General features: G+C 41.9%; 1 protein-coding gene across 3 annotated transcripts in view; it reads left to right on the top strand.

The window, feature by feature from the left end:
* LOC117359162 (solute carrier family 22 member 15-like) overlaps positions 1-19443 on the top strand; it is a 150439-nt gene that overhangs the window by 115881 nt on the left and 15115 nt on the right. For all 3 annotated transcript variants that reach the window (XM_033941443.1, XM_033941441.1, XM_033941442.1), the window contains exons 8-11: positions 1042-1127; positions 10675-10783; positions 15988-16060; positions 18683-18841. In XM_033941443.1, coding sequence (XP_033797334.1) covers positions 1042-1127; positions 10675-10783; positions 15988-16060; positions 18683-18841 — 427 coding nt within the window. The remainder of the gene's footprint in view (positions 1-1041; positions 1128-10674; positions 10784-15987; positions 16061-18682; positions 18842-19443) is intronic.

The raw sequence follows: 19443 nt of genomic DNA, 5'->3' as shown, positions 1-19443 counted from the left end.
GTCCGTACCGGGGCTCCGTCGGTGACGTCACCCCATACGTTAAGAATATCTGCCTGCTGTCCCTGGATAACACCTGTTACGGTAAGTAACTGTGCTTTATTTCTTGTTCCATCTTGTCTAGGGGTGGGAAACGAGGGCCGCAATCCAGTCAGGTTTTCAGGATTTCCCCAACAAATATGCATGAGATCTATTTGTATGCAAATAGATCTCATGCATATTCATTGAGAAAATCCTGAAAATCTGACTGGAAATCTGCTTTAATCCATTAGGTTCAAGATAGGGGCATAGCCATGATAATTTGCTGAGTCTGAGGTTTTTCCCACCCTTTTGGTTGTGGAATTGTCTTGTATGATCACTAAGGAAGGAGAAATTAGATCTTACTTGCTAATTTTCTTTCCTTTAGTCTTAGCAAATCATTCTAGGGTCTTTCCCATCTGTTGTATGTTGCTTGGTTCAGTATGTGGTAATTTTATTCCTTTTCTTCTTGGTATGTGGTAATTTTACTCCTTTTCTTCTGGCTACAATCTTTACAGTTATCTTTCAGGTTTACCACTCAGGTTTTCACTATTAGGTTGACAGTTCAGGATTATGATATCAGCAATTGGACTATTTTTATAGCTTTTCCTCAGAATGCCTATTATGGATTTGTGGTCCTACTCTATGAACAATAAAGGCGCTACTGGAATGGTATCTCAACACAAATTCTATTATGACAATGGCATTTCAAAGGATATTAAGAAATAAGTGGCCCACTGCTTTGATATTTCAAAATACTGATGATCTGATGCTACACAGAGGCTTTATAAGGCAAAGTACTCAGAACTTTTTCTTTTCCTCCTTCCAACCTCTGGTCAACATATAAAACCCACATTTTCTGGACTAGTCTGGTAGGACTAAAGGAAAATAAATTAGCAGGTAAGATCTAATTTTTCCTTTCTTTCAAATATTTATGGAATCTTGATTTACGTCTGATATTTGTCATCATGGAGTGTATCTAACAGGGTATATATATGTGTGTGTATTTTTTTTTTTCTCTTCTAGGTCAGGCAGGCGTAGAGCAATAGTTGCTTTCCTGACTGTTGCAGGTTTTGCATGTATATTCATCCTGCTTATACCAGAACGCTCTGGTAAGTATGTAGCACAATGTTAACTAAGTCAAGAATTGTTAATAGGCTCTGTCCTAGAAAGAAATCTTTAATGATTTTTGTTATGGTGAAATTTAATTCAAACCAGTTAACTTTCTTTTCTTGAGTATCCTAGACCAGTTCAATCAAGTGGATTGAACCCCCTTATCAGCAAATTGAGGTAGAGAGACAGAACTATTCCACTTCCAGAGACATGACTAATATAAAGGCTGGTTCAATCTGGAATTCTCTAGTAGGGCCAGTGCCAAAACATAACTAGGTCCCTTGTGCCACAGACTTAAGTTGCATTGGATTAAAACTGAAACTCATCTAACTACAGTATGTACAATCACTGATAAAATGTAGAGAGAGCCTGAGATAGATCCCATAAGCTGTAGCCTTCTAAGGCGAATCCTGGACTAGTCTAGCATGACTCAAGGAAAGGAAATTAACAAGTGTGAATTCTGTTACGTTCCTTCTGGATTCCATATGCTAGGTGTTCAATCCCAACCCGCAGTCTGGGTATTGCAGGAATTCGAATCTTTTAAGAACACATTATTTACGCTCCCTAGTGGTAAAATCAGTTTTCAATTTCTGCAAGCAGAAGTCTTATACTGTTGCTCTGCTTCTGTTTTTTATTTTTTTCGATTAAAGTTTGATTAAACTTCATTTTTCAGTGGATTCAGTGCCTTAAGACCCCTCCCCAGTGGTCCGCTGTCAGAGAAAAGGATGCAGTCCTGCATAGCCGGATTGCAGCTTCACAGAGAAACTTTGGTCCTGGTCTGTTCTCCTGTGCCTTTTCCATTCCGTCCATGGATCTTAGGACAGGTTTCAGAACAGTGTGATTCCGGACAGCTTTTTCCGATATGCTACAGTTATATCGCTGTTTTATCTCCTGAATCCTGCTCTTTGGCAGATCTGAACAGCCTGAGGTAGATTCTGCCTTGGCGCAGGTTTACAGCGCGTAGCCCTCTATATGGCTGGGGAGTGAATATTCAGGTCTCACAGGATGCAGGAGACTGTTCTGATACAAAATATTCTTTTCTAGCATCCTCAGGTAGCCGAGTGGCTGTGGTCACTTCATTTTTGGCATAAGCCTGTCATTCCGGCCTGTGCAATGCATCCTCTGTGGTGGTATATGCCTGTTCTCCGCTGGTGTGGATTCATATGGCTGCGGTGCCGGGTGTCCTTTATGATCTCTTTCGAGTCTTAGTACATGTTCTGATGCAGAGTCTGAGCACGATCTTTTTGGCCCTATCTTTTGGATGCAGATGCAGACTCAAGGTTCTCCTTCAGCGGCCATCCTTTCAAGGGCCAGATTATTGTTTCAAGGGCCAGAGTTCAGGATGACCTCTTCTCAGGTGTGGTGCTCGCCACCCTACGTTGCTCCTTGTAATCCAGTTTCGCTAGCTGTCTGAATACGATTGTAGTTCTCTTCGTTCCTCCCGCAGGTATTGTCAGGGATATTCAGGTTTTTCCTCCTTGATACATTCATAGGGCTACGCCTCCTTTACCACAGTTCCGATTCCAGACATCCTCAAGTTCCTGTGCAGTGGCTACGCCACACACACACAAAAGAAATTAGAATAAAAAGTGCCAATGTCATGGTTTCCTCATTCGCAGGCTGTCTTCTATTGTTTGTCAGTGTGGAGGAGCAGCAGTGGCTCAGAGTTCCTGGGCAGAGAAATCCTCTAGCCATACTAAAGAATTTTGCAGAAACTGAGGCACCCTTACCAATACCCCGCAGGAAGGTTCTGTCTGATGGAAGCAGGAGGGAAAGATATTTAACTCCCAAAGATAAGTTTATCTGGGGGGAGGAATATCTGACTAATGAAGATATAGAAACTGACAAAAAAAAAAAGCATTTACACACATACCGTAGGTAAGGGGTGGGGAGTCAGAGTATGAAGGGGAAGCTCATATGGAGGTGGAAGAATATGAGCCAGTTTTAAGTGACCCAGAGGGGAATATGGTATGGATGAAGAAGACATGTTTGAATGAGACAGGGCTAAGAAGAGCCTGGAACTGTTTTGGTTTTAAAGGTTTGATCCTAATTGGAGACATTGAAAGTGAAGTGTGTGAATGAAGGTTTGGAAAAGACACAGTATTGCTTTTGGGGGAAGGGGTGTTTGAATGTGTTTGTGAGTCCTGGGGAAGTCAAGCATCACACTCCTGAAGCTGAGGTGAAAATTAAACCCCCTAAAGCTGCCTTAACTGTACTTCAGAGTGGATAAGGAAACTCGGGTGGGGTCAGGATCAACTGATCATTTATTGAGAGGTACGGTTTCCATACATACTGGTCCTCAGTTGTGAGATAGAGCAGTATTGTGTTAGTGTTACAGAATTAGAAAGAAAACTATTGTAAAGAAAGTTTGTGGAATCCTAAAGGCTACTACAGGGGGCTGGGAGCAGAAAGAGGCTGGCTGCTGGGCTGCCTAGCCCTGACAGGGGGCCTGGGGACAAGGGGATCCCTCTTGAAGAACTCGCAGAACTGTATTAAAAGGGAGCACCCCAAAAAATGGGACACTCACAAAAAATGGGACACATACTAATCACCCCTATCCCCAAAGACCAGAAAGCGTCCTCGGCTCTAACATCCAATTTCAGACCCATAGCAAGCATTCCCCTCTTCACAAAGTTACAGGAAGGATTGGTCAACCTTCAACTAGTCAACTACCTGGACAAATTTAACCTCCTTAGCGAACACCAATCAGGATTCAGAAAAGGATACAACACAGAAACTGTCCTAGCCTCCTTACTGAATCACCTTTATGATCTCTTTAGCAAAGGCAAAAGCGCACTGATCCTACAATTAGATCTCAGCAGCGCGTTCGACCTGGTAGATCATGAAATCATGCTACGGTGCCTTGAAGCAATGGGAATTTCAGGAAAGGCAAAGAAATGGTTCCAAGAATTCCTAACAAACAGATCCTACCGGGTAATCAGCAATGGAAACTTCTCCAAACCATGGAAAAACCCATCAGGCGTGCCTCAAGGTTCCCCCCTATCACCCACTCTTTTTAATATCTATATCGCCTCCCTAGGTCACCTATTACAAAAACTAAATTTAATATACTACATTTACGCGGACGACATATCCATCCTTATACCCTTAAACGACATCACAAAAGAAATTGTAGATAACCTCTCAAACACAATGACCGAAATCGATAAATGGACCACTAATTTCAAACTAAAACTAAACGCAGAAAAAACAAAAGTCTTCCTGGCTAGTCCTAATGACACTATTACGAGAACATCGCTAAAAATAAACAACCACGAATACCCAATTTCCAAAAACATAAAAATACTGGGTATCACTCTTGACACTCACCTAACTATGACTGACCACACAAATTCACTAGTGAAAAAATGCTTTTACACGCTATGGAAACTAAGAACCATAAAAAAATACTTCGACCCTACATCATTCAGGTTGCTGGTACAGGCACTGACCCTATCCCTCCTTGACTACTGCAATATCATCTACCTGGGCATCCCACAAAAGACAATAAAAAAACTGAGATTAATACAAAACACCGCCGTCCGCCTAATTTTCGGACTAAGAAAAAAAGACCACATCAGCCCCTACTATAAAAAGCTGCATTGGCTTCCAATAGAAGCGAGAATTCTTTTCAAATTTGCTTGCACCTGTTTCAAGCAAGCCTGGGGACTAGCACCATCATACCTACAAACTCACTTCAGCCTACACAACCCCACTAGAACGACCAGAAACAAAAACATCTTTGCTTACCCAAAGACTACAGGCTGCAGATACAAATCCTTCTTGGACAGAACCTTTAAGTTCCAAGCGAACAGACAGCAAATCTGGCTGAAAAACCACATAAACGAACCCAATACGACTTATAATGCATTCCGTAAATCGATCAAAACCGCCCTATTCGCAAAATTCATTGACTAAAATAGTCCCCTCCCCCACTAGGACTCCCCTCCCCAACAAACGCCTTTCTCTCTCTCAAGAAGCCCCTCTTTTTCAGATCTCCTCTACCCTTAGAACTCCAACTTATGGATGTCCTAAATCTCTTAGATACTCCTTGCCCATAGATCTCCAATTTAACACGTAAGTTTTCCCATTTAGACTATCGTACTGCATTAAGATTCCTTGTACGGTATCATATTTAGACTTATTATATGTTACTGTAGTTAGACTCACTGTATTATATACTATTGTATTTAGACTGTATTATATGTTATTGTATTTAGACTCACTGTATTGTATTGTAAGTGGATCTATGATATTGTATTGTATTAAGTTTTTTGCTATTCGCTGAATGTCCAGCCTTCTTATAATGTAAACCGCCTAGAAGTTGCCTGACTATGGCGGTATAGAAAAATAAAGTTATTATTATTATTATTATAAAAGGCACTGATTGTAAGCAGGTTTTTGTTTTGTTTTTTTACTGGTTTGCGGTTTGAAATGGTGAACTTACAAAGTGGATAAATCCTATTGTGAACTGAAAATGTAAACCAGAAAAAGGAGTGGGGAAGGGACATGGTCAACCAACTTCAGGGACAATCAATTTATTGAAAATGTTTATATCAGGAGTGTCAAATGTCGGTCCTCGAGGGCCGCAATCCAGACGGGTTTTCAGGATTTCCCCAGTGAATATGCATGAGATCTATTTACATGCACTGCTTTCATTGTATGCTAATGTGGCCCTCGAGGACTGACATTTGACATCCCTGATGTAGATAAACAACTACATATACAACATATACACAAAATTATGTAGGCCTAACAAAGAGTCTTTCAATCCTTTTGTGCTGGACCCCAACACGGTCCATGTTTCAGCTATAAAAACCTTCCTCAGGAGTTTAAGAATGAAGCCCAGTAGATGGCGCCAAGTAATAAAACCAAAAAAGAAATACTTTGTTAAAAGCCTGCTTGCTCAACATGGTTCCAAAAATGCTGCGAGTTTCCACATAAGCTGAATGGCAGCAGCGATCATTGTACAATATTGTAATCCACAGGTAAGGCATGGGAAACTTTCCAGCACTGGTGCATTAAAGAGAAGGCAGAGTCTTTCTCTGCTCTGATCTCTGTGGTGTTAGCCTTCTTCCAGGAGCACAGCCTTGACAAGGGACTTGCAGTGTCATCCCTCAGAGACCAAGTAATGAAACTCTCTTGCTTCAGAGCTCAAGAGCGTAAGTCTCTGTTGTCGTTTCATCCGGACATAGCCAGAATCCTTCAAGGAACCTTAACGTGGTTTTGCAAGGCATCGGGCTTCATATGAGCTGCTGAAGGAAGTGTTCTTGATGGATATGACACCGAGGACTGGTTTACTTGTGGTTATTATTTCAGCAAGAAGTGTCTCAGAGCTTCAGGCTCTTTCTTACAAAGAGCCTTTCCTCAAGTTCACAGAGGCTGGAGCTTCTTTACGCACTGTTCTGACCTTCTTGCTGAAGGTTGTTTCAGCTTTCCATGTTAATCAAAAAGTCAGATTACTGGCATTCCAGTCCACAGGTTCTAATGACCGGATTCTGAAGAAATTGGATGTGAGAAGAGATCTTCTATGATATTTTGAGGTCACCAACGAGTTCAGGCTATCTGACCATCTCTTTATGTTCACTAGTCAGGCTAGATATGGCACACTGGATTCCAAGGCCACGATATCCGGATTTGTCAGCATTTGTTGCCTGGAAAACAGTGTTCAGTCTCTTAAAAGTGCATTCGACTAGAAGCTTGACTTCTTTGTGGGCGAAAGTTTGGTAGGTCTCCCCTGAGATTTGTAGTTCAGCGACCTGGTCCATTCTACATACATTTTCCAAGTTTTACAGAGTGGATGTAGTGGCAAGGGAGGACTTTGCCTTTGGGTCCTAAGTGTTACAAGCTGGCACAGTGGTCCCATCCTAGATTTCTGGGACTGCTTTATTATGTCCCGTCCGTCCAGAATGACACACCTATTGCACTAGAAAAATAAATTAGGTTCTTACATTCCTAATATCTTTTCTAGTAGATAGGTGTCATTCTGGATCATTGCCCTGTCAGTTATCTCCTGCGCCTGCCTACTGTCTCAATCAGAAAGTTTGAGTCCAAACTGAAATTTGGATGTCAGTCACACCTTAAGGGTATAAAGAATAACCTATTGCAGTGGGGTATACTTGAGCCCCATAAATGTTCTTTTTGGCACGATTGTTTCACGGCAGCTAATGTAAATCACGAAGAATTGATGTGATATGATCAACTTTTGAGGCATGTGTAATCTTCTATGCTCATATTCACTCTCTTCCATTCTGGATTGTTTTGTTTTAGTTGCAGGAAAAGGTTGTGGAGCTGCAGCATCTTGGGCTTCTTCCTCTGGATGGTATTGTATTTTGCATTGGTTTGGTTCTAAGTGTATGCACAAAACTTGTAGGGGGATGGGGGAATACAGCTTGAAGTACAGTGCTGCTACTGTGCTCATTAGAAGTCAAGTTTACATTAGCTGTGAAGTAGTAGAGAGAGAAATGGCAGTCACCAGTACTGCATATGCTTTGACCTTAGGTCTCCCTTGGTGATTCCACTAGGACCACAAGATATTGTGGCCCTTCCTGTGGCTGCAGAATTTGCAAGATACCAGGGTCACTGATTATAACAGTAAGCAGGAGCAGCGGAAAACCTTTTGATTGGAGGGGCCAAAAAATGTCGGTCTCCAGCTCTCCTCCCAAGTTCTCTAATTGCTGATGTTGTTTTGGGTAAAATACTGGTAGGATCTTGGCTCTGGTGGCCTACCTCATTTTGCTGCCTTTGAGTAAGGGATGCTTTAACCCCCAGAGACCCAAATATAGAAAAAAACGTAAAAAAATGTTTTCGAACGTTCACATGTTGTTATAGGAGGCTTGTGATCCCTAAATCAGTGTTTTTTTTTTTTATTTTGACATTTTAGTAACTTTTGGGGAGGATGTTGTAAAATTGCAACGCTGGGCCTGTAAGGTAGCAGAATTTCAATAGTGTCACTCTCTCTCTGAACACATGTAAGGAATAATTAAAAGTTTATTTGTACTTTACAGCTTATAAAGACCCACCTAAGTTTATGTATATACACAACAACAATAGTATAATAAAGAAAAAAGTAATTTTTATTATCAATTTAATACAAAAAATGAGTATCATATAAAAACGCAAATTTTTCCCTGTGAAGCGCCCATTGACTTCTATCAGCGGTAATCAAGAAATTTCGTGTTTTTGCACAAAAAATTTCATGTTAGCGCAAATACGGGTAAAAACGGCCACGCTATGAAATAGCACTTGTGCTATCTTCATAGCACGGTTTTGTGAATCGAGCCCTATATGTGCATGTTTTATTTGTTCATTTATTCAGTTATGGTAGTTCCAAAAACAGTTATTTTGCTCTGAAAAGCACAGGCGAACATTGCACTTCCTGCAAAGTGTGTTGGTATAGCCTTTTGCACAGTGTCGGCACCGTCCTCTATCGGCTTTGATGGGAAAATGTCCAATCATGTCCTTGCAAACTTCCTTTGGAGGGTGTGCATTTGACTTTTTGGCTGTCATGGCAGCTGAAGAACCTCCATCATCTGTAAACTGCCTCTTTTGGGAAGTCAAGGTGCCCCCTCTTGATGAAACTGGGCTTGCAGATGGTCGCCCTCGCTTTGACACTGACCCAGCCGTTCCGATCAGGATAAGAGAAGATGCCAACTGGGCCTGAAACATTCTCCTGTTTAGCATCTGTTTCTTTGGGATATCCAAAGCTTTGCAGTCCCTTTTGTATAGGAGCCAAGCATTGATCACAGCTAGGTTAATGGTGTGCCAGAAGATGTAAAGGTACCAGCGGTAGGACTTCAGTGGAAACTTGTATTTTGCTGCAAATGAGTCTAACAAATCCACTCCGCCCATGAATTTGTTATAGGCAGCCACGATATAAGGCCTCTCAACTTCAACAAATCTTTTGGCAGTTTTGTCCCAGCGTTGAATCTTCTCCACTGGTTGTGGGCCAGCAAAGGAAGACACAAGTGTAACCTGTCTGTTGTCAAACCATTTCACAGCACAAATGTTGTGATTTGACTCCACTCTGACATCAAAGCTTCCTCTTCCCTTTTTCTTCAAGCTTTTCTCATCCTCAAGATTACAGTTTGGAAGGCGCACTTGTCTGGCTGTTCCTGTGTAATGAATTCCACAATCCAGCAGCCTAACTATCAATGGGATGCTGGTGAAAAAGTTGTCTGCATAGATCTTGTAGTTGTGACTATGTGGAAGTGTGGAAGCAAGTTTCATCACAACATCCCCTGATAGTCCAAGTTCAGATCTTGCCCGTATTCCATTCACACTGCCTTGGTACACATCAAAATCACAAAGTATACCAGAGATTCCAGTCCTTGCCCACAGCTTGAACCCCCATGGGTTTGGCTTGCCACGCATGTACTGTTTGATGCTGCTGAATTTCCCCCTGAAAGGGATCATCATTTCATCAACAGAGTTATGTTCTTCAGGGACCACTTTTAGGCATTTCTCTCTGAAAGCATCAAGCCATGGTCTGAGTTTCCAGAGTTTGTCACTTTTTTGTTCCATCTCAGACACGGTTAGATTGTTCACAAAATGTAATGATGTCAACAGAGACTGGAATCTGTTTCGTGACATTACATCAGCGACAGGACTGTATCTTGTGTCTGCTTCCCAGTACATACGGACTCCAGGCATTTGGACAAGACCCATCTTCAGATACATGCCAATCATCTGCTCTATTTCCTTTGTGTTTGTGTTTATAGATGATCCTTTCTTCTGAAAACTGTACTGATTTGTGTTATCTGCCAGAGCGTTGATCATATCTTCTGTCACAAACTTCTGAAAGTACTCCAGTGGTGTGCAGAGGGAATGGACATCATTACTCCAAAGCAGGCAACAGGGTTGTATGACTTCATGGCCAGATAAACAGACCTATTTACACATTCAACCATCCAATGGTGTTGCAGAACTGAACAATAGGTTCTATTAGTAATGTACATGAAGTTTTAAAAGGAAAAAAAATGGGGGAGGGTTTATTTTGTAGCCTTAAATGTGATGTTGTAATATTACAACACTGGGTCTCAGGGGAGTGCAGACAAAACCTTGCTATCACTTTGACCCACTGTTGTAAAATTACAACATAGAAATAACCAGCTCTAAATCTCTTAAAATCAGTATATTCAATGATGTCATAAAATCTGCATGATCTACACATATTAATGATCACATAAAAAAATATTTCAAGCTTTTTACTTACTTTAGTCCTGATGTATCCCGTCCAAAACAACAAGATGATATACTCCAAAGCAGGCAACAGGGTTGTATGACTTCATGGCCAGATAAACAGACCTATTTACACATTCAACCATCCAATGGTGTTGCAGAACTGAACAATAGGTTCTATTAGTAATGTACATGAAGTTTTAAAAAGAAAAAAAATGGGGGAGGGTTTATTTTGTAGCCTTAAATGTGATGTTGTAATATTACAACACTGGGTCTCTGTGAGTTAAAGATGAGATTAGCAATAGGATAAACAAAATGTCATGAATCTGTTATTCATGGCTAACATAATGATTTTTTTCTTTCTAGGTGTCTTCTTGAATCCAACAGCCCTAGCAATGTGTGGAAAATTGTCTGTTAGTGCTGCATTCAATATTGTTTATATTTATACCTCAGAACTTTATCCAACTCCAGTAAGGTAAATGTATTTTATGTATCTAATACATTCTTTGAGAGAAAGTTCCATGATATTCATCTGTATCTGTCAGTACACACAGACACACACACAAGGAACAGATAAGTGCCTTTATATTTTGCAAATGCATATATACGTACAAATTATCACATCAATTTACAACTTCCAGTGTCCATATACTTTTAACATAATCCTTAATCAGATAAAGGTTATACCCGATCCTCAGAGGGTTAATGTACCCAATGGTTCAAGTGGCCAAGCTCACTGAACCCAATCTTCATGGGATCGAACGTGCTTTTTTTATATATATACTTTTTTTGTTATTCTAATTTTCTTATTTTTAGAACCATACTTATATGGAATACTTATGTGAAATTTATTACTTAGCTTTCACAATTTTTCTAGGGGAGCGCCTCCACCAACATGCCCATGTTTCATGCGCCTTCCTCAGGGTCGAGGCTCCCTAATAAATTATCTCGCTTAATAGAAACCCCTTCCCTCCAGTTCCTCCCCATCAGGTCCTGTAGCTCTCTCCTTTACTTTTAGCCCCAGCTCCCTCCTGTGCCCTTACTTCCTGCCCATTTGCTATGCCTTGCATTCATTCTCTCCTTGTCTTCTTTGGAGCTGACGACTCCAGCTCCCCTTTCCCTTGAGGGTTCAGTGGGTCCAGCGTGCCTGCCTCCCTCCCTGCTGCTGACACATATCTTGAAGAAGAAAAACGATCTATGCACACATGCCTGCTCGATGGTGCTCATGGTTTTCCCTCTGCCGGACTCCTCCTTATGATGCAACTTCCTGTCTTTGCAAAAAGAGGAAGTTGCATCATAAGGAGAGGCCCCAGCAGAGGGAAGGCTGCGAGCAGGTGTGTGTAGGTGTGTGCCAGCAGCAGGGAGGGAGGGAAACTGGCTAGGGGGAGGGGGAGCGAGGGGGAGGGGAGTTGGAGCTGCCGGACCAGTGAGCGAGGGGGAGGAGCTGAAGCTGCTGAACTCGCAAGCGAGGGGGAAGAGCTGAAGACACTGAACTCGCAAACGAGGGAGGAATGGAGACACTGGACCCATGAAAGAAGAGGGATAGCTGGAGCTATGAGGAGGGAGGGATGGCTGGAGCCGTGAGGGGGCTGTGATTATGGGTGGGGGGTCCCCATGGGCTCAAAGCTTTTTACCACTCCTGCGGAATGATAAAAAGCTTTGTTCTCACATTTGCGGCTCCAAAGAAGACAAGTACAAGCATTTACCTGTTCCTGTGGTTTTATTGTGAATTGCCATGGTTTTCCACGTGAACAAGTCACCGTGTCATTCTCTAATTCAGAGCTTTAAGTCAGATGATTTTCTGGCATACCTCTTGGTTTGTGACACAGGCACAGGTATTTTGCTCTAGCACATTAATTTTTAAGCTGGAGTCACTTAGGATCCAACTGAGCTGAAGGAGACCCACCAACTATCTTCCCATGCAAGGCTGTGACACTGTTGGCCAGTATGTGTCCATGACATCTACCCCACCAGCCTGTTTTCAAACTTTTTATTATGTGTATCCTGTAGAAGGCAGGCATTTCCAAATGCATTTTCTTTATCTATTGAGAAATGCCTTCTCCTTCAAGCATGTGGCTTTTCCTCCCATTCACTTTCCTCTTTGTGGCATGATCTTGGGTAAAGAAGCAAAGAGTAGCTGAAAAACAGCCAGAATGATGATGAGGACCGCACCAGAGGACCTTAGGGATCGTGATTGGCCCCCAAGCCTTGCATTGAAGAACATTGCTCTAGCAACTACCTCCTAGGTTTTCCTGTAGGGAAGAGGAGGAAGGGAGGAGCTGAGTCTTGAGCAGAGAATAGTCACTTTTAGTCTTGAGCAGAGAATAGTCACAAGTATTCCCTTGTCCAGCATCTCCTCTTCTGTTGGTCCTGCCACTCATCTATACACCTGTTTTCTGGCTTCAAAGTTCCACAGTCCTTAAAGAGTCCTGGCTGTATGCAAATTATACCCTTGGCACATTAAAGTATTGTGCAGATAAACTTCCATATATTCCTTTAACCAGTTCTGTGGGAGGTATTTGTCTGTTTAAGAGTGTTTCTTTATTAACTCACAAAACACTGAGGGCAAGATTCTCAAAAGTTTAACACCGCCGCTAAACTGTTTTCCCGGCGGTTTAGCCTGTATGCAGTTTAGTGGTGGATTATCAAAACAGATTATCTCCATCTTTAGTGATGTTTCCAACACTGACATGCAAATGGGCTCTTCAACATTGAAATGAGCCCTCTGGTGGATTCTTAAAAAATACCAAGTTATTTTTAAAAAGCAGCATCGGCTTTTGGCAACTAAAAAAAGCGACTGGTCCAGGGGTGCTGGTCAGTGTCAGAGACTGCTAGAAATCCCATCTGTGTTTTGATGCAGCGAGAGAGATGCCCATTCTCTCCGCTGTATCTCAACATCCTTTCCCTAACATCCTAGCCATGACCCCTGGCAGCAGGAGAGATGCCCCCTCTCCCCTGCTGCACTAAAAAAAAAATCCTGCCCGGTCTGACCCAAACGCACCCCCCTGCCCCTGCCCCTGGCAACATGAGAGATGCCCACTCTCTCCTGCTGAACTAAACTACCTGCCCTGACTAGTAGTGACCCCCTTGCACCCCTCCCCCTTACCTGAACAAAGAGATGGACATCCTCACCACAGCTGCTGTGTTGTCTAAACTGGATATTCCCCTCCCCGGTGCATCTTGGGATGCACCGGGGAGGGGCCTGAGATTCTGATTAGCCCATGGTGTTTAAGGCCCCCCCCTCTAGTGAGAGGGGCCTTAAGCAGCTCGGGCCAATCAGAGCCTCAGGCGGCCAGTCAGAGCCCTAGGAGCTTCAGGCTTATTTTTTTATTTAGTTCAGCAGGAGAGAGTGGGCATTTCTCCTGCTGCCCGGAGAGGGGGGGGGGGGGTCACAGCTAGGATGTTAGGGAACAGGGTGTTGTGATGCAGCAGAGAGAATGGGCATCTCTACATTACACCTGTCCTAGACATAACCCACAAATACCAAATACATATTCACTCCTTCACGGATGACATCCAACTTTATTTACCACTGGGAGAAACTTGCGACTCCCAGATCATGAAACTCCTAAACTGCCTCTCGGAAATCAAAAACTGGATGTCCCTCAACAAATTACAATTAAATTCCTCCAGAACAGAACTCCTTTCGATCTGCAAAGTGCACCTCATCCACACCCATCCCTCCCTGCACTGGGACTCAACTACCAAAACTGCAAAGGACCAAGCCCGCAGTCTAGGAATATTCCTTAACTCCAACCTATCGCTTTACAACCATATCTCACAGGTGGTATGTTCCTCATTCTACTACTTTCAACAACTCTGAAAAATAAGGGATTACTTTTCTGAGTCTGACTTCACCCCATTACTCTATGCTCTTGTAATCTCACACATGGACTACTTCAACGCACTATTCATCAGACTTGCAACGAAGAATATATGACATTTCCAGTATGTACAAAATGCAGCAATCAGACTTCTAAAAAACCTCCATGCCCATGACCCTGTGTCCCAGGTTTTATCATCAGCTCACTGGCTACCCATAGCCAAATGTTGTGTCTTCAAGGGACTCATGCTAGTATTCAAATCCTTGCACGACATGGCACCAGGCTACATGACAACAAAACTTCCTCCGTAATTGCTCAAAACTCCCCCCCTGGTTGTGCCCTTCAACTGCAAACCGTTAAACAATGTTCCTACTCCCACTTCATACCGAGCCCCTGGAATCAACTGCCCCCACAGATCAGATCCCTTGAAGGACTCCTGAATGTTAAGAAAGCAATAAAATCATACCTCTTCACCTAACTCCCCTGCCTATAGTCGGTGGATTACAAAGAAATGTATATTGGTAATAAATTCTCAGCATATATCACATTAGGATAAAAACTTATGTTGAAAAATCTTGCACTGTAACTATGGCAAATTGTGACTTGTATATTGTATTAGATTCCTAGTATGTGTCGAGTTAGGATAAAAACTTGTATTGGAAAAACTTTTACTGTAGCTATGTCAAATTGTAACCACTTAACTGTATATTATGTACGTTAACTTGTAACCCTCTCTAAGCTCGTTGGGGAGAATGGGATAGAAAATGAAATAAATAAATAAAAAGGAAGTTGGTTGGCTGAAAGCTTTTCAGCACCCTCTCTATATTTACCAATAAACTTTATGAAAGCAATAAAAGCTTTTCAAACTATAAAAAAAAAAATCAGTCTAGCTGTACATTATACTGGGTTAGTTTTGTTGCTTGCTGTGCCACTGTTGAACCTGATTAACATGCCTTAGATTTCCTAATTAAAGGCTAACAGAGTAAGGGGGAAGGTATTAGTCTGCTATTGAGACATACTTGGTGGAAGCTATTGCTTGCTCTGGATCAGTAGCATGGAACGTTGTTACTATTTGGGTTTTTCTCAGGTACTTGTTACCTGGATTGGCCATATGAAAACAGGAATTCTGTTCTAATTAGTTCTTATTTGACATGTCTTTTGTATAGAGCAGTGGTCTCATACTCGTGGCCCGGGAGCCACATGCGGCCTGCCAGGTACTATTTTGCGGCCTGCGGCTGTACCAGTGCTGCCCACTCTTTGCAGCGTCCTCCAGCTTCCTCCCCCCCCCCCCCCCCCGTTCTTACCTTCAGCTAATTACCACAGCCTGCAGAGAGGATTCTCGGTGCTGTAGTGATCCTTGCAGGCTGCTGTCATCCTCAGCACCATGTTCCCTCTGCCACGATCCTGCCCCTGATGTCAGAGGAGGGACGGGACCGTGTCAGAGGGTACGTTCTGTAGAGGCCAATGGCAGCCTGCAACACCGGTGACCCTCTCTGTAGGCCGCGGTAATTAGCTGAAAGTAAGACCGGGAGGTCAGGGGGGAAGTGGGAGGATACTGCAAAGAAGGAGGGGAGGGGGGAGATTTATAAAATAAAAGAGTTTTACCTCATGCAAAATTGTCATTTCTTTAATAAGTCATTAACTATTTTTCTGCAGCCTTCCAAGTACCTACAAATCCAAAATATGGCCCTGCAAAGGATTTGAGTTTAAGACCACTGGTATAGAGTGTGACAGAAATTCTAAAGTAGTAATCATGTCACTAAGCAGTCTGGTGGCTGTGGAGCCTTTCAGTAAGATGTACTGGTCAATGTTGAAATAGTGCAATAATTCTTTTTTTTTTTTTTCCTTGGCTCAGGAATGCTGGGTTAGGTGTCTGTGCAATGGCTTGTAGATTTGGTGGGATTTTAGCTCCTTTTGTACCATCAATCGTAAGTTTGCTTTGTATTAAATCAACTTATTTCTTATTCTGTTGTCTTTGTTATATAATCGCTTTTCCCCTTACCTTGTGTAATTCATTGAACTGTTTATGTTCATTGCATTATTCATGTATTACCCTCATAAAATGTAAAAGTTATTCTTATCAATGATTGTTATATTCTAAAATGTTCTTAATACTTTCATTCTGTATATATTTAAATACAGTAGAATCCCGATTAACCAGTCCTCAAGCAATGGGCATTCTCACCCAACCAGCAAAAAAAATTGCTGGCAAAAAAAAAAATTCATCCCCAAAGCAGCAGCGGCTATTCTGAGCCGTGAAACCCCCTCTTTCCCTCCAGCCCTGTAACAGCAGCAGCAGCGATCCTGAGTTGCAAACCCTCCTCCGTCCCTCCCTTCCTTACCCGAAGTGGCAGCGGCAGCCGGTGAGCAAAGGAATCACTAAAAACAGGTTGCTCATGGTCAGCCCTGGCAGGGCCTTTCCTCTGATGCATCACTTCCAACATGGCAAAGGAAAGGCCCTGCCAGGGCTGGCCACAAGCAGCCTGCTTACAGTGCTGCCTCTGCTGACCGGCTGCCATTGCTGTTTCGGTAAGTGAAGGGGGGTCCAGGAGGCTAGACCCGCATAGAGGGAGGGAGAGCAGATGGGAGGAAAGGTTGACCAGAAGTCTATATGTGGTGGGAAAGGGTCCAGCAAGAAAGAGGAGATGGATAGATACCTGTAAGTGGAGGGAGAAGGAAGGAGAGAAAGTGATGCTGGACCTACCATTGGGAGTGGGGAGATGATAGAGTGAGGTAGGAAGGGAGACAAAAATATTTTTACAATAAATTTCACTTTGTGAGGAAATTTGGAGAGGTTTTGACAAGGGGAAGTGTTTTCTCCTGGTATCTCTTGATGTAGCCACAGCGTTTGAGTCAGTCTGGCACTGTGCTTCAGTGGTTCATTTCATTTCTTGTGAATAGGAGCTTTTGTGTATCGGATGGGAGTGTGCAATCTGAATTTTACACCTTGACTTATGGAATGCCACAAGGTTCAGCCTTGTCAGTGTTATTGGTTAACCTATTTATGGTACAGATTGGAAGTGTATTTTTGGATTTAGGGATCCAGTATAGGTTATATGCGGATGATTTGCAGTTTCTATTTGAGGTGCCTGATGATTTCTCTCAGTGTTTTAAAGTGCTGTTTTCATATTTGGATGTTATTGTTGCTTGGATGTCAAAGAATGGGCTTCGATTAAACATAGCAAAAACAAAAATCTTGTGGTTATTGGCTGCTAGAATACTGGATGCTCCCGTGAATTTTATTTACGATGGGGTTACAATTCCATTGCATCAAGAAATTAAAAGTCTGAGGGTTCTATTAGATTCCTCTTTATTATTTTGGAGCATATTGCTTCGGTAGTTAGGATAGTCTTTTTTAAGATTCACCTAGGTATTGTGTAAGCGGCTCTCCCCGGACATCTACCGGCAGGTAATGCAGTGCTTCATGGTGCCTCACCTGGATTATTGTAATGCCCTATTCTGTGGTTTGCTGAAAAAAGCATTGCGTTCATTACAGGTCGCACAAAACGTATCCACTAGGGTTATAGGTGGCCTATCTCGTACTGAGCATATTACCCCATTGCTGGTAAAGTTACGCTGGCTGCCAATGTTATGGCGAGTTAAATTCAAAATCTTAATGCTGGTGTTTAAAGCCCTTCAGGACATGTCGCCGAAAGTAAGAGCCCTTTGATTCGTCCATATATTCCATCTCGTCCACTGAGATCACAATAATATCAACTTCTCTTGGAAGTCCCATCTCTGCATGTTATCACCAAAGTTACAATTTGTTCTAGGGTTTTCAGTGTCATGGGCCCTACTGATGCAAAATACCAGGCTCCTCTTTCCTTTCAAAAAGCTGTCAAAGCATTTTTCTTTCAGGAAGCTTTTGCTGATTTATGAAGGGAACTGTGTGTATTAAAAATGAAATAAGTTGTATTTGTGTGGGAAGGATTGGGGTTTTCCTGATATCTATGTGTATACACAGGAGAAGAGAAAACAATTTTTGTTATTGTGCCCATTTCTTCTTACATTTTCCTTGCAAATGTTTAATTCCCTTTGAGTCGAATAGATACCTTTTTTATGACCCGAAACAACTTAAGGCTTTTCTTGAAAATAAGCGACGGATACAGATCCCAATACTGGATAGGGGGATATAAATACTGAAACTTAGTTTTGTAATGGGAAGGCATAGAAATTTAAGTCTTGATGATTGCTGTATTTGATTATTCATTTTTATTCATTCTAATAATGTAAGCCCCTTTTTCCTTTTGTTCTCCTCCCTAATAATAGTGGGCTTATCGGAATTTAATTGGTTTTCCTTTTCTATACAGAATATCTGTTAGATTTACCTTTTGTTAAATTTTGAATAATGCAACTGAATTTTATTTCCTAATGCATGTTAATGCTATTTGTTATTTAAAATGCAGATTAAAAAAATAAAGAAAAAAAAGTAAATTGATGGTAACACATAAGGTGTGTGTATAAATGGGTAGAACAAATGGTTCTTTTCTGCTGCCATCTTCTGTGTTTTTAACTAAGTAAATGAACTAATTTGAGATCTTTGATTTCAGAAATCTTTTAACCCATCTCTGCCGTTTATGGCATTTGGAATAAGTGGATTATTGGCAGCAGTCCTGAACCTGCTTCTTCCGGAAACCCTAAATAAGCCGATTGCAGAGAGCCTTCAAGATCTGAATTCTCATGCCTACCAAGCCCTTGAAAACAAAAAGGCAAAGTAGATTTTTCTACCTTCAAAATCAGCAGAATGTTTCAGAAGAGTAAAATTATTTAAATAAATAAATAAAAACCAACAAAAAGGTTGTAGAAAGGGTTGGCCTAATCATTAGGCAAGACTAGATTGCCTATGGCAGCAGCTTATTGGGAGCAGTAAAGAGTGACTGCAGTCAAAGCAAAGCAATAGATCCCATCAGCTGTACAAAATCAAAGAACCATAAGTGTGTACTTTTGCCTACAAGACGAGTGGGCAATTTTCAAATAACCCATTTGCTTAGTAAATGACTTCAGGAAATTTCTCTCATTATTTATATGTGCATGTGTGCTGCTCTCTCCCTCTCCCTCCTCCTCTCCTGCTAGATATCAGCCCTGGTAAAATAACAGGTGATAAGGTAAAGTAATATAAAATAGCCTCTTTTACAAAACCGCAGTAGCATTTCTCCATTGGCAAATGCACCAAAGCCCATAGGAATTGAATGGACTTCGGAGTATTTGCCGCGGGAGAATCACTACTGTAGCTTTGTAAAAGGGGTCCAGATTTTTGCAGAAATCATTTATTATTGCCTTAACATACATTATTAGTAACCCTCTCCCTCCA

This window comes from Geotrypetes seraphini, chromosome 4 (assembly GCF_902459505.1).
Source record: "Geotrypetes seraphini chromosome 4, aGeoSer1.1, whole genome shotgun sequence".
NCBI classification, from domain to species: domain Eukaryota; kingdom Metazoa; phylum Chordata; class Amphibia; order Gymnophiona; family Dermophiidae; genus Geotrypetes; species Geotrypetes seraphini.
The sequence above is the reverse complement of the archived record's forward strand: the minus strand, read 5'-3'. Positions and strand labels throughout refer to the sequence as shown.